At 37.7% G+C, this 16138-nt stretch overlaps 1 protein-coding gene across 7 annotated transcripts in view; it reads right to left on the reverse strand.

Annotated features, from left to right (window-relative positions):
- Nucleotides 1-432: 432 nt before the first annotated feature.
- Nucleotides 433-16138, reverse strand: part of ENAH (ENAH actin regulator) — a 167255-nt gene continuing 151549 nt past the window's right edge. For all 7 annotated transcript variants that reach the window (XM_063613371.1, XM_063613370.1, XM_063613366.1 and 4 more), the window contains 3 exons: nt 14571-14649; nt 11918-11975; nt 433-11386 (listed from right to left, as the gene is read on the reverse strand). In XM_063613371.1, the coding sequence (XP_063469441.1) occupies nt 11349-11386; nt 11918-11975; nt 14571-14649 (175 nt within the window). In that variant the 3' untranslated portion in view covers nt 433-11348. The remainder of the gene's footprint in view (nt 11387-11917; nt 11976-14570; nt 14650-16138) is intronic.

Consider the following 16138-nt stretch of genomic DNA (forward strand, 5'->3'; position numbering starts at 1 on the left):
TTCAAAGCCCCAAAGCACTTGCGCCATTGTGTAATTTTGCAGTGGTACCTGTACTGGTTCCTGCAGTAAGTACGCTTAATGCTAAAACGCACAGGGCATTTGGTCCTGGAGGAAAATAGCACGTGCATGCAGCTCGTTCATTTACCAACAGGCTGTTCACTGGCCTTGGACGCCTCCAATGAAGAGGTCACCAAGCTTTCCGTCATAGAGGAGCAGCAGCATTCAGGGAAAGGATGGCGGATTGCAAAACACTCCCCTTGGTGACAGGTTGAAATGCAGAAGGACCAGTATAGAACGCTCCTCAAGCTTTTAGAACTGAGCGTATTTTAAGGTCAGAATCACAACCAAGACAACGGAATGCAACTCTTTTCATGTCGTATACCTTTGGTAAATTAAGAGCAACTGGTAAAATAAATACAAGTCTCCTTTGAATTAAGTATTTCATCTTTTTATTTCAAAAGAAAAAAGGATACCAAGAAGCAGAAGAATGAAGCAGTTAAAACCAGCAAAGCTGCAAAGTGGGAAAGAAAGCTGAGGGAGAGATGGATCCGATTTCAACGATATGGCCACTTAATGCAAACACAGGGGTCTGATGCTGCAAACCTAAGTCACATAAGTCCAGTGACTTCAGCAGGTCCACTGATCCACCACAGTGACAGGGCTAGGCCCCTTCCTGCTGAATCCTAACTTTACACATTCTAGACACATGTCATGCACATACAGGTTACACTTTATGGTTACATGAAATTGCATGCAATTCACACAGAGAATCATTTTGAAGGCACTGTATTTTGCAGCAGGAGCTGCTACTTTCTGGCAAGTCCTTCCTAGGTTGGCTCACAAGTGGTCTTCCTTTTTATTTATTCCTATATGAAACTTTGGTCCAAAAATCAGGTGCGGTCTGATCCTACCCTGCCAGCTGTTTTAGTTTCATGTCTCGCCCTCTCTTCCACATTCCCTTCTTAAACGCAGATGTCAAGCTTAGAAGATGTTTCCTGACAATGAGATCCTGTTTAATTCAGATTTTCAAACAACTTGAGTCAAGCAAGGAGGAGCTTATAGTATGTTGATTTAAAACAAGTTGTTACCAGTTTCCCTTACCCTTGAATTCGGCAAGGCCCATAATTCACAAATTCCACGATAAGATACATGAGGTTCTGTATGCATAGTAAATGATTTCTAGTTACAATTAAAATACAGCCTTGTATATGCTTAAGTCAATCTTAACTTTTAAAACATGATTTCAGTATATGCAACCTTAGGCTCACTTCCAGATTATAAAGTCCCATTCATGGGGTGCAAATGTTTACATCGTTAGCAAAGAAAATAACTCTGCATAATCTTTTGACATACATGCACACTTCTAGTTCTAAAATTCAGAGCAAAGCAAGATGACAAGAGACTCCAATTCCAGCATATACTATGAAAGGTTATGGACTGTCACTATCATCCTTTTGGACCATAAGAAATTCACTTTTAAATTTTTTCTACTGTGCTGTTCTACTATATACTTTTGGTCTATCAACTTGGTAGGCCTGAAAAAAAATGTATTTAACCTTCTAAATCTCAAAATAGAAATTATGTATGTTGTTCTTTAACGAAAAAGGTTCACTGCTAACTCACCGACCTCTCAAAAAACAAACAAAACAAACACCACCAAAGCTTTCCGCCATTCATGCACATGCTTATTCTGACCCCACCCCCATCCCTACAAAGGGGCAGCAGAAAGCACAATGGTCAAGGACAAGGTTTTTATTTATTTATTTATTTACTTATTTATTTGTTTATTTATTTTTAAGGAGACAGGCCTCGCTATGTTGCCCAGGCTGGCCTCCAACTTTGGGCTCAAGTGATCCTTCTGCCTCAGTCCCCCGAGTTGCTGTGCCTAGGAGCACACGCCATCACACCTGGCTTAAGCAGAAGGTTCTGAAATCTGCCAGAGGCTGAGCAACAGAAAGCTTCCAATGAGAACTCAGAAGGCATTCACTCTGCCTGAAGTTGTGCTCTGCTCACAGCACGAGTGTGGCTGTCCCTCTCTCTCTCCCACTCCAGCTACATAATAGGGACTTTCAGGATGCTCCTATAAATACAGACTCCAGAGAGGCTTCCTCAAAAATTAAAAAAAAAATTCTATGCAAATATGTAAGTACTGTAATTGAGGATTACAGAAATACTTTGCATCAACTACAGATGTCTCAAAATAGAATTCTTTCTAGCTCATTCAGTTTTGTTAGAAACACTTCGTGTTCTCCAAAAAAGAAAAGCACCTAACGAAAAGCATGTCCTATTCATGCTAGCAAGAAATGAATCCCAAAAGACACGCACTAAGAACCAAAGTAAAGAATGTCAGCAAAACAGGACCCATCTTTCATCATCCCAAACTTCTATTTACATCTCTGACTTTCTGCCACATTATCTTCATCTTCCTAAGATGAAGCAAAGACTCAGAGCCCTCAAATGGCACGGAAGTGGCACCCGGTCTGCCAAGACATTGCTGTTAAACAGAGTCTTTTGGATTAAAACCAGGGAACTCGGAAGGAATGACTACATGGATATAGATGGGTAAGATGGAAGATATAAAATAACAAGGGCAAGAGGGTAATATTATTCCTTTTTTCCTTTCAAGGATGACAGTGGTAGAATAAACAGCAGCACAGCAGGTTCAGATGATATGAAAACCACTGAATTCTGCCCAGGAATTGAAAGGGCTTCTTCACTTGGTCGAGCTCTGGAAAGTCTATTTACTTAGAAACAGCTCTTTAACTAGAAGAGTCAAATGGACCTTCTGTTATTCATATAATTGGAGCATGGATCTCGTGTGGTCCCATTACATGATTGGAATCAGTCTTTCTGAATGGCAGAATGTGCTTCCAGGTTGAAGCACAGTGGAGAATGCACTGAAGCCACCAGAGATGCCCATAATTCAAACTGTGAAAGCACGTGGCGCAGAGGAAACTGGCACAGAACAGCACAACACTGGTGCTTTATGCAACACCACTGACCTCAAAATGGTCACTCCATTGATTTTTCCGCATTGTTTACATCCAGGATGCATGCTGTCCAGTGCAATAGCGTCTATGACTATAAAACAACTAAAAGCTGCACTTAAGATGGGAGAGCCAAACTCAGATCTTTTTTCTCCTTCTCTTCAAAGATCAAAAGAAGAATAAGCCGAAAAAGATAAAAAAAGAATAAACCAACCAGTAGCTGCTGAGAATACACTGAAAGAGGAAATTCAGAACTAAACTTTATCAGGGACGGGCACGGTCGCTTACGCCTGTAATCCCAACGCTTTGGGAGGCCAATGTGGGTGGATCACCTGAGGTCAGGAGTTCGAGACCAGCCTGGCCAACACGGTGAAACTCTGTCTCTACTAAAAATACAAAAATTAGCCGGGTGTGGTGGCGCATGCCTGTAGTCCCAGCTACTAAGGAGGCTGAGGTAGGAGAATCGCTTGAACCCGGGAGGCAGAGGTTGCAGTGAGCTAAAATCACACCACTGCACTCCAGCCTGGATGACAGAGCGAGACTGTCTCAAAATAATAACAACAATAATAAAAAGCTTTATCTATCCTTGCTTGTATAGTGGCAAGGAAAAAATAAAAACAAAACGAAAAGAATTTAAAAAAAGAACTAAACTTCAGAGGTAGAAGGCTCAGAGAGAATGACTGACTAGCCCCACAGCCTGAAAACTGTGAAGTCAGTCCCAGTCCAATGACCTGCCCACAACTCCACACGCAAAAAGGACAGACTGAGAGACTGAGGGCAGGAGGAACACAGAGAAAGGGAAATCAAGTCCAACAAGGTGGCAAAGACATGGACTCGACGACAATCTTTTTACCATGTTTTCTTTCAGAAACAAGGACATTTTATGTGAGGATCAAATATTCTCCCTTCAGAAACTTCTGCAATTGAAGGCCAGGCACTGTGGCTCATGTCTGTAATCCCAGCACATTGGGAGGCCGAGGCGGGCAGATCACCTGTGCTCAGGAGTTCAAGACCAGCCTGGCCAACATGGTGAAACCCCATCTCTACTAAAAATGCAAAAATTAGTCGGGCATGGTGGCACGCGCCTGTAGTCCCAGCTACTCAGGAGGCTGAGGCAGGAGAATCCCTTTGAACCCAGGGGGCGGAGGTTGCAGTGAGCCGAGATTGCACCACTGCACTCTAACCTGAGTGACAGAGCAAGACTCCATCAAAAAATTTTTTTTGCAATTGAAACTTAAAATGATCAGGCCTAAAGTACCTCTGGGAAAAACACCAAATTGTGAAGTCCTGACTCAGGCCTGAACCTCCCATCCCTCTAGTAATAAGTAGAAAGGAAATGCTACCTAGATTTTAACAGGGCTTTCTTCTCAATTATCTAAGCCTTCCCAATTACCTTCCTCAGATAAACTATAAGCTATTCTTCTCCCTGGAAATTTAAGTGGCAAAGTCAACGTCTATTACCAACCATCCATGGGCTGTTACTGAGTTGTGGAACTAGCCTACAGCTAACTCAAATTCATTACCTCAGACTATGATGCCCAACCACTGGCACTGGGGTGGCCTCATGACTTACGGCAATCAAATGGGGTTTGTGAATCCATGGTTAAGCTAGCCCACCACCAAGGATGGACAAACCTCAGACTTGATCAAAGGGTGGAGGGAAACTCCATATTTAAAACGCCCAGTGCCTCGGTCAGCAGAACCAACTGACACCTGAGATCAACTGGTAGTAACAATGAAAAGCTGGTATTTCTCACATAAAACACGTTGAAAAACATTTATTTATTTAGAGATGGAATCTCGCTCTGTCACCCAGGCTGGAGTACAGTGGCGCGGTCTCAGCTTACTGCAATCTCCACCTCACAGATTCAAGCGACTCTTCTGTCTCAGCCCCCCGAATAGCTGAGATTACAGGTGCCCACCACTATGCCCGGCCAATTTTTTTGTATTTTTAGTAGAGATGGGGTTTCATCACGTTGGCCAGGCTGGTCTCGAACTCCTGACCTCAGGTGATCTGCCCACCTCAGCCTCCCAAAGTGCTGGAATTACAGGCGTGAGCCACCATGCCTGGCCACGAAACATTTATTTTTAAAATGCCTTTAATCTTAAAAAGAAAAAAAGAAAAGAGGTTTCACAGATGTGACTAAAGCATGGAATGTTAGGCGCTTGAGACCAAATTTTTAAAAGCTTTCTATAATGTATTTCTCTTGTATGGTTACAACAATGTATATTTTAAGTGTAAGCCAATAACCTTTTCTCTCAGTTTCTACAGACTTGGATGGAAACTTTTGGACTTGATGGGAAAATTAACTCTCTCTCAATCTAAACACCAGTCAATGTAGACTTTCTTTTCTTCTGAGTGCTTTTTCCTATTGAATTCAAAGTACCAACTATTCGATTTTCTCTATTTTCTAAGCCTTCTCAGAAGAGTAACTATTTACTAAAACCCAACCAAACCAACCTATAACATCATCCATCTCCTTTATTAGTTATTTCTTTATGCTTTTAGAATTGTCATCTACTGCTGAAGAAATCTTTCTTGGAATTGAAGGGGAACAGTTAAATCAGATTTACAACATGATCAACTATGAGGCTGTCATTTTTATGTAGAACTTTTACAGAATAAATGTAGTCTAACTGGGCTCTCTAATGAAATACGTAAGCTTTTCTAATAATTTCTATTAAAATGAAAAGCTATATTCTCTTAGAATTTTTTTGAGACACAGGTTCTCGCTCTGTCACCCAGGCTGGAGTACAGTGGTGTGATCACGGCTCACTGCAGCCTCGTCTTCCCTGGGCTCAGGTGATCCTCCCGCCTCAGTCTCCTGAGTAGCTGGGATTACAGGTGTGTACCACCATGCCTGGCCCAAATTTTAAAATTTTTTTTGTAGCAACGAGTCTCCCTGTTACCCAGGCTGATCTCAAAACTTCTGGCCTCAAGCAATTCTCCCGCCTCTGACCAGTTTACTGAGCTATTTAGATGACCTAACTACTAGGAATTATATGTCTTTAAAAACTGAGGAAAAAGAACAGCACTACTCAAATGGTATATTCTTTTTACTCTCAGCCACCAACTGGGGCCCCTAATTTTCTCCCTCTGCCTAGAATTCCTGTGTCCTACACCAGAAGCATCTATGGGCCCTGCTCTCTGCTCTTCATGAGTATTTAACATGCTTCACAGAACTGGGGTGCAGCTCACTGATTCTTTTGGTTCAAAAGATGGGGCTTCATCTTTGATTTTTTCTGTATGTTAATCTGCAAATACTCAAGGCCTACTATGTGCTTTAAATGATACTAACACTTCTGTTTAGAAGGTTGCGTGCATCACAGAGTATCTGTAACGGAGACAGTCCTATTTCGCTTTCTCAATTTTCAGATGTATCGATTCCTTCAGATTTCAACAGAAATAACCAATAAATGTGGCAGACATTCTTATAGCATCCTAAGTCATCATGATGGTCATTTATCTACCCTTTTACAATGCGTCTGTTACTTTATAAAGAAAACTATTTAGAAAGACAAATTTACAGTTAATTCTTTAGCAGTTTTCAAATGTGTCTCCTCACCAAAAGATTTAATTTTACTCTTATGTGACTTGACCATTAGTATTCCACAAATAATTTATCCTAGAACTCCATTTATTTATGTTGATGGTGTCTGTAACCATCCTAAATTTACTGCATTAATATTTTACTTTTCTTTCTAATCAATTTTAGGTTTTAATTTGAAGGTTTCATCTTTCCAGTATTGATATTTTAAAAAATCTTGATGTCTCAAAAATTATCTAGAGATAACATAAAGGGGAACACACCTAATAATCCACAGCTTTTGATGTTGGGAACAGAAAAACCTGCATCACAGACCTCCAACAGTTCTTGGCTCCTATAAACGGCCTTTCTTGAGGGGTTACTGACTTCAGCTGCTTAGTCAAATCTACAAATCCTCAGAAGAAAACTCTTCTTATAAGTAATTGTCCTCTACTATGTCTTTACGTAGCCAAAGCTATCTACATCAATTTCATTCCTTCAGAGTCATGGAGATTCCTTATAAATACCTGTATGTCAAGTTTTGACTTTAAAAATATTAAATGGCTTTCAGTGAAAAGGCAGAGGTATTAAACATCAGTAATTTCAATATACTAGGATCCTTTTCTCATTCCTTAGAGCTTTGGAGAGATGTACAGATATGAACTCATCTTTCTATTAAAAACAAAAGTGGTGCTACCAGAAAAAAGTTTGGAGTTTGGAAGTGAATGATAGAGTAAATGTCTTCAGGAAAGTGAATTTTATGATAGCTACATAAAGGAATTAAGAGCTCCTACAGAGTTCCTTTGTGGTGTTTGCTTTATATAGTTACTTTTATGCTGCTTATAACTGGTAGAATTTAAAGGGTAATGGTGTTATAAAGTTATAATGGATACACAGGAATTAAAGAGACCCTGTAGCATACCTTTGCACACTGTGCTTCATAGGGTAACACTACTTAGAATTAAAAGGCCAATTCTTCACAACGGCACTGAAAGTTATAAATTTACAAGAGACATAAAAGTTGTAGCTAGGCAAATTTAAAAGATTATCATGTTACTTAACTCATTTTTGAATGACAAGTGACTTTTAATTTGTAGACAAAAATACTGACACATATGAAGAGAAGCAAGAACATGAGACAGGATAGAGCAAAAAAAAAAAAAAAATCAGCTGAAAATTTTACAACTGTGAACTCTGTAATGGCTGCAAATGTTAATGAATATTGGGAACACGCGGTCCACGATAAGTGGAGAGGAGAATGGAGGGGGGGAAAGGGGGAAAATTTGGGTCTGGTCAAAGAAAAAAATACAAGGATTGTATTTTTGTATTTCTAATGACATCAGAATTATAAAATGGAACTCAAAATTAATACTTTATAATAGAGAAAAAGTACTACTGCTTATATGTAGGTTTTAAAAAATCAGCATCATGTATAAACACCATACACATTTTGCTATACTTAAAATTCATTACTCGATAATGCCCTTTACCACACAATGTCCTTTACCATGCAAACTATATAAAGGAAAATTCTAACTGCATGAATGAGTTTTAAGTATCTGAACGTGTTGCAGAACAAAATGGAATAAAAATTAAACACTTATCATCATCTTGACTATAAGAGGAAGTTACTGTGTCAAGGTGGGCAGAGAGAAAATAAGAAGAGGGAACACCCAACAGTTATTTCAAACAAAAAGTAGACACATCATCACATATTTCTTTTGTATACATTACTTAGTATTCACGACTTCTATGAAATCTTTAAAGAATAGTGACGTGACATGTAAACTTTTAAGTAGTAAAGTCTTGGACTTTAAAAGGTGTTTTTCACATCCAATATAACTTACTTTAAAACAAATTATTTCAGAAGATTATCTAAATGTCACAAACAAGCAACATATATATACTGCAATTTTATTTCAATAGCACAAACGAAGTTAGCGTGTAGGAAACTTAAATGAAACAAATTTAAACAAAATAGTTACGGTAAAAATAGCAGAAAACTGAAAATTCTAAAAAAGGAAGTACACCTAAAAGCATGAGAATTCAACATTCATTAGTGTTTCATCTTCAGTTTTGATTGACACTTGATGCTTGCAAATTTTTAAACAAACTTTTAAATCATGATGACTATTCTGAAGAGATTTCAGCACCAGCACTAAGATTTGTACATTCAGTTTGTTTGCAATTGACTTGTGAGCCATTTACATAGTGGATAGTACAGATTTGTCACAGGTCAGATCACAGTGTTGAGGAAAGCAGTCCCTTCCTGTCATTAGAAAGGATCCCCTAAACTGTACTCAGCTTAAGACATCCAATGTACAAGAGCACAAAAACCATCATAATAATGTGGTTCCAAGGAACATAGTTTTGATAAGGTAAGTAACTTAGGCTTCTGTTTCCCGTTTTAATTACTGAAATCTCTAATAATGACACAGCTGTCATGTATGATAGCAAATGTATATAATAATTCATTCAGACTTCTTGGAAAGAACACATTTAGTAATCTGGGATGATGGAAAATATAGCATGATTCAACACTGGTTTTTTTTTTTTGCCATTTTACACAGACATCATGTTAATATTAGACCAAGGCACAAAACGTTTAGTGCATAAACCCAGTTTAAGATTTAGCATTTTATTTTAGTCTCTTATCTTAGTTTGGACCACTTGTACCCAGTACGCTACCTACTATAGACTATTTAACTTACCCAACAAAATCAAAAGAGGTTGCTGACCAGATTTATAGGGGACATAACTGTTTATATTATCAAAGTGTTTACATAACCAAAAGTACAATAATAAAGATGAAAATGCCTCCTATTTCTTTTAGAAAATAATACTTAATAAGCTTGCTGCATCTTTGATGTTTTTACTACTACTGCATGACAATGAATATCTGATAGAAAAAAGAAATGTATACTTGAATTGATAGCTCATCCATCACAGCTTAATCTAAAAATGAAATTTCTACAGAAACAGGAACTATTTTGACAAAGAAAAAAAATCCCTCATCCAAACTTCTCTGCAGTGGTAAAGGCTGCAAATTTGCAGCGTTTAGAAAACTACACTATCGACAAGCTTTGCTTTATGGACTGAGACGTACAAAATCTAGAAAGCAGATGAAAGTGATTATTTCAAAATTTTAGTAAAACTTCTGAAAAACAGAGTTCAAAGCAAGTATGGCACATAACAACTCAAGCATAAATCAAGATGGAGAGCCTGGAGAGTTTGACTTCTCAAATTTTCCAAAAAGCTATCATTGCAACATATAGGATTTCTCCCCTATTTTAACCTTACCAGTTTCCAAGGAAAGAAAAGAGAGTGGCTTCCATATAGACAGCACGTGCGCGAGAGCACACACACGCAGGGTGGCAGGCAGAGTGTCTAATTCCTTCTTCCCACCACCCAAGTCTCACTTTATTTATTAAAAGAAAACTGCAGAACTTCTCATTGGTTTTCCTTTACCTAATGATTTCTGTGACCTTAATTGCTGCCATCATTGTTATTTCTTGCATTTCAACATAACAAAATTCAAAAGCAGCTTCATTCAGGAACACGTATCTAAACACCTGTGTAACAGCAGGGGTACCTAGGTAATAATAACTGCCAAATTCAGTGATCAAACTTTTGAGTTCCACAGTTAAGATATTATGTGAAGCTCAGAATCATGTTTCAGACCATTGAAATTACTGGTTAAAATACAAATAGCTGAAGACATGATGTGAAAGATTAAGTACTTGGTTTTGTAACATATTTACCAATTAAAGTCACAAAATATTCCTCATTATTATTCATGCAGGTAACTGAGAAAAAGATAGTGCAGAAATCAACTTTAAATAAAAAATTATTCCTCCCCTTCCTCCCACTCCCATATACTCTACAAAATGTTTTCCCTGGGACTAGGCCTTGAAAAGGCCACTACATATTAGTGTGACATGCATTATTGTCTGCAATTTAAAAAGCTAACCTTGTGGTGATTGTAATTACATTATAAAAATGTCCACATGCATAAATCTAAAAAAGGTTGAAAACCTACAGTAAATCTACAATATAGTGTTTACATTTGACCACTGGTTTGTGTTATGTAGAAGTCATAGATTTGGTAAAGCATTGTAACAATTTAGGAAGGCATCTAAATCTTTAAATTCTGGACAAATTTTATGTTTTAATCTACAAAATTGCATGAAGGCTAACTCGAGAAACTTCCTATCATCCTAAAATTCCTCAAGCTGAAGAAACATTTTTCGGACACTTTCTTATAAATATTACCTTTTGAAAGCACTTACAATTCCATTTGTTCCACATATTATGATCTTAACTTACATAGGGCTGATCTCAATTATTCATGGAATATCAAACATGATAGGAAGAACAAACCTGAGAGAAACATTACAATACAATAGCAAACTTGCTCAATTCTTTACCAGCACTCTCTGCAAAAAAACTTCCTAAGCCTTTCTCCTCTTTATTTTAGCAATGTATTGTGGAAAATGTGTGACTTTATCTTGATAGGAAACTATTTCAATGCGTGGTGATCTTGCCTGATGGGTTTTAGTATTTTCTGCATAACTGTTACAGGAACTCTTATATGATTCTCTTCCATTCTGTTGTAAAGGCCAGAAAAAAAGCAGCAAACGGAGAGGGAAAGAGCTTATCACCAGAGTCATAATGTCTGAAGGCTTTTAGAGTAGGTTGGTTTTTCCCTCCTTCTGTTTGTCTCCATTTTCTTCTTACAGCTCATAAAATGTAGGGGTTTGCTGTTGTGAACAGTTGTTGTCTGTAGGATTTTTTTCCTCCAGATTAAAGTCCTATCTCTCCTTAGTCTGTTCCTCTATGCAGTATTTGACTTGCTCAGTTCCTGCCTGATTGCTGGATGGAAAAGAACAAGTATTGAAAATAAATATAATGACAAAGTAAGATAAATGAGTGATTCATTCTTAAGAAAATTTAAGGATTGTGCTCAAACTCACAGTAATAAGAAGATTAACTTTGCATCTTTCATTGCACACATCTTTAATATTAGAAAGATACTAATTTCTATATATTTATTTTTTCCTTTTGTATACAAAATGAAAACACTGATTATGTGGGTTCAAAAACAAGAGGGCACTGGGATAGGTGAGTAGAGGTAACCTAGAGAAAGATCTGTTCATGTGGTTTTCCATCTAAGAAAAGACAACACCTGAAATTTAGGGATATTGTTTAATCCCTATTTATAAAAATAATTTCCATTATATGAAGGAGAAACCTCCTCCCCAAAACCCTAATCCTAAAAGGGCAGGACTATAGAAATCATTGCCCTCAACTAATCAACTAGGTATTTCCTTATTTGCATTTTCTTAAAAATGGTGAATCTTAAACATTGTTTTATAGGAATAGTAAATTTGTCCAGACACTTACCATCAATGAGCTCTTCTTTTAGCTTTGTTAATTCCTTTCTCATTTCATCTAAAATGTCCTAAAATATTAGAGAAAAATATCAGAAATACAGAAAAAAATTACCACTAAAGAGATTCTTACTCATATAAAATTTTAAGAATGTCGTACAATATGATGTGTAGTTTTGTTTCCAGAGCCACAATTCTATTTCTTAGAAGACTAGCCTTGGTGAATTTTGTTTTAATATTCTGCCCTTCCCAATCTTGGCTTATTCTAGCCTAGCAATATGTGAAAGAGAATGCTTCCTAAAATTAAGATAATTACTCTGTCATCCAGTGAAACGTATGAGTCAGATAGTTTCTAGAAATGATAACAGCTGTGCTTTTAATCTAGTCCTCTGGGAACAGTCTGAGAGGTGATGCAAAGGAAGTTTAGAGGAGGAAGATATTACAGTAAACTGAACAATTGGCTCTTGGCAAATCTGTCCTTTTGTCTGAAGTATGTATGGAGATTTCTTAGGAACCACCATAGCTGCCAAACCATATTTCAAGGAGTCTAGGATTTCCCTGAAGGGACCTCAGAGATTGCCCTAATGGGTAGGCAGGAAGGTGGATGAGGCCCTGGTTGACCCATGCTGTCCAATACGGCAGGCACCAGCCATATGCAGCTGCTGAGCCCTTGAAATGAGGCTAATCTGAAATGAGATGTGCTGTTAAGTATAAAACACACACCAGATTTCAAAGACTTAGTATGACAAAAATAATGTAAAATAACTCATTAGTAATTTATAAAATTGACTACATATTAAAACATACTTTAAATAATTAAGTAAAGTTTTAAAATTAATGTTGTCCTTTTCTCTGTTTTGTATTTTTAAAATGCAGCTACAGCTGGGCACGGTGGCTCACACCACTGCACTCCAGCCTCGGCAACAAAGCGAGACTCCATCTCAAAAAATAAATAAATAAATAATAAAATTCAGCTACTAGAAAAATTATAAAATATATACGTAGCCCACATTATACTTCTATTTAACTGTAGTGCTCTGGGCCCTCCTTCAAGAACTGCAGATTTGGCCAGGTGTGGTGGCTCACACCTGTAATCCCAGCACTTTGGGAGGCCGAGGCGGGGGATCACTTGAGGCTGGGAATTTGAGACCAGCCTGGCCAACATGGTGAAACCCTGTCTCTACAAAAACTACAAAAGTTAGCCGGGCATGGTGGTGCACACCTGTAATCCCAGCTACTCAGGAGGCTGAGCCAGGAGAATCGCTTGAACCCGGGAGGTGGAGGCTGCAGTGAGCCAAGATCGCACTACTGCACTCCAGCCTGGGCGGCAGAGTGAGACTCTATCTCAAAAACAAAAAACAAAGAAACAAAAAAAACCCCTGCAGATTTAAGATTAGAGGTCCCATGACAAAGTGACACAATTTTAATAGGTGAAAAGTAATAGCTGTCCTTTGGAAGGATTAGTTTTGAACTGTGTGACTTTAACACTGAATACCCCAGGAAAAATTAAACTGCTCTGTTAAAGTTTACCTTTTGAAAAGCTTCTCATGTTTAAAATAAAACTATCAATTAGTTTGTCTTCATTTTAACAATGGAAAAGACTGAGACACAGAAGTTATTAAATAGACTCACAGATGCCCTGATCCAAATTACTCTTTACATCTCATCCCCCAAATCAAATCTATTCCTCTGTTGTCCTCCAATTCTTCAGATGACCAAGAATTGACCATGTTTTGAAGTGTGTGGAAGTGCTCTATTTTAAAATATTTTTCAAGAAAGCCATGTTCAATACACAGCAAAACAAGGGCTTTTCAATGACCACATGCTCCCCTTTAAAATTATATAACTCAATTTAACTTTTCAAATAGCTTTGCAGTATAAAAATTCAGTTTATCTAAAAAATGTATTTCACCTCTTCTGTGAATAAGGTATTTTAAATCACAATCTTATCACTTACTACTTTTTCCTGAGTACATAGGTATTAAATATAAGGCATATGTATCCAAATGTGGACAGTATCTTTTTCTTTTTTATAAAATTGAGATAACTGTACACATTTGTTTTGTTACCTAACACAGGCAAGTGTTCACAATTTACTATTAAGCATACTAAATTATGATCCCTTGAAGCCTACAGAGCCTCTACTCCACCCACTACACATTCGTATACTTCCACAATATTTTCTTCAAATAAATTCCTGGAATTCACATCACTGAGTTCAAGGTAAGACATTTATTTTTCAGGCTTTTGATTCTGTTTTCCCAAACTGCTTTTTAGAAAGCAGAAGTATAGAAGAGTGCCTATTTCCCTGCACTCTTGCCAAAATCAGATTTGTTGGGTTCAATTTTGCCGGTACAGTAACTGAAAAGTAAAAGCCCATTGTTTCCGTCACAATTGCGCACCATGCACTTACATTTACACCTTATGCTGTTATCACTGAACCACAGCCCCACCCTCCACTACCTCTGGACCTTCATGCAAACTCAATGAACCGGAAGTGTAGATTTGAAAAAATACAGTACTACTAATGCCACTGTTTAATTTGTATAACAATAGCTCTATCGTCTTTCCAAGTACATTCAGGATCCATGTCAAAGATATGCATATGGGATATTGTTTAAAAAGAAACAAGTACAAATAAAGGAAAGCTGCCACTGAGCACCCACCTGCTTCAGCCTATCATAGTCAAGTCCTTCCGTCTGGACTCCATTGGCACTGGGCTGTGACAAGGGTGTGGATTTTGGTCTGTATAAATGAAATTTCCAGGACAGGTAAACAACATTCTTAATACTTAATGAGTTCATAAATAATTGCAAATTTACCAACCCAACACCAGATTTAAATACATTTCTTTAAAAAAGTCATTTTTTTAAAAAATTATCAAAATTGTAGGGCTGATTAGAACATAAAACAAAATTTTTTCACTTTTCTCAGTACTTCTTATTTATAAAGGAACTAGAAAAAGGTGACAAGATGGTGAGACTTCTTCAGAAAAGAGCAGAAGACGGTATTCTTTGGGCATGAGGTAACCAGGTAACGTGGCACGTTGACCAAGACATTGATGAAGAGGCCAGTTGAAACATCTGAGGCTCAAATAACACAATCTTGTTTTGTCTTTCTTTTGAACTTTTACATTATCTACTTAAATACCTGGGCAAACCAGTGAAAGGAGAAACACAAAGACTTGAATGTTTTACACTAACATAAATCAGCTTACAAAGTTGATGCCTTGGATTGCAGGAAGAAAACATTTTTAGTGAGCATGATTTGCTTTATACATATTATTCCATTTCAAGCATCAAAATAAAAAAGTTTTAAAAATGTTTATTAGATTAGACTATGTGACTATTTCCTTGTGAAATTTTTTATGGAGACGTCATTTGAATGGCGTGTTTCAGGCTAACTACTTCCATACATTTATTAAATAAAAAGGAAATGCCAGACAGAAGCAGATTGTCAATTATTACTGCACTTTCGAAAGTTTAGTTTCTATTATAATTCTTAATAAGTCAATGATTAGGTATATTTTAAACAAGTTTCAACACCAGATAAATCAGTCATGGCACCCTCTCCAATTCTGGCAATAAAAGAATCCTCAGTGGAAAACCTAGAGTTTTAATTGGGCACTCCTCTGGGTTCTGGTTTAGTCTAGTAAGTGCCCTCCTTTATGAGCCACAAATAAATGCAATTTAAAACCATCAGGCAAATCATATATTCCCAATTTTGCAGAGTACCAATGTTAGCAATCTGAAGCAAGACCCAACAGGCATAATAAATTTTTCAAAGTTATAATTTTATAATTCTTATAAGACATAAAATACTTTAAACCCATAGGCATGGTTCCTGAAGATTAAACACTGAGTTAATCTGCTTTTTGTTGTTGTTGTTGCTGCTGTTTATGAGATGCAGTCTTGCTCTGTCGCCCAGGCTGGAGTGCAGTGGTGCGATCTTGGCTCACTGCAACCTCCGCCTCCCGGGTTCAAGTGATTCTCCTGCCTCAGCCTCTGGAGTAGCTGGGATTACAGGTGCACCACAATGCCTGGCTAATTTTTTTGTATTCTGAGTAGAGACGGGGTTTCACCATGTTGGCCAGGCTGGTCTCGAACTCCTGACTTCATGATTTGCCCACTTCAGCCTCCCAAACTGCTGGATGTAGGTGTGAGCCACCACGCCCTGCCTGTTAATCTGCTTTACTATCAAAACGTATTACTGCTTAAAAGACTGTTAGGAAGCA

The sequence above is a fragment of the Symphalangus syndactylus genome, chromosome 19, assembly GCF_028878055.3.
Source record: "Symphalangus syndactylus isolate Jambi chromosome 19, NHGRI_mSymSyn1-v2.1_pri, whole genome shotgun sequence".
Lineage (NCBI taxonomy): Eukaryota > Metazoa > Chordata > Mammalia > Primates > Hylobatidae > Symphalangus > Symphalangus syndactylus.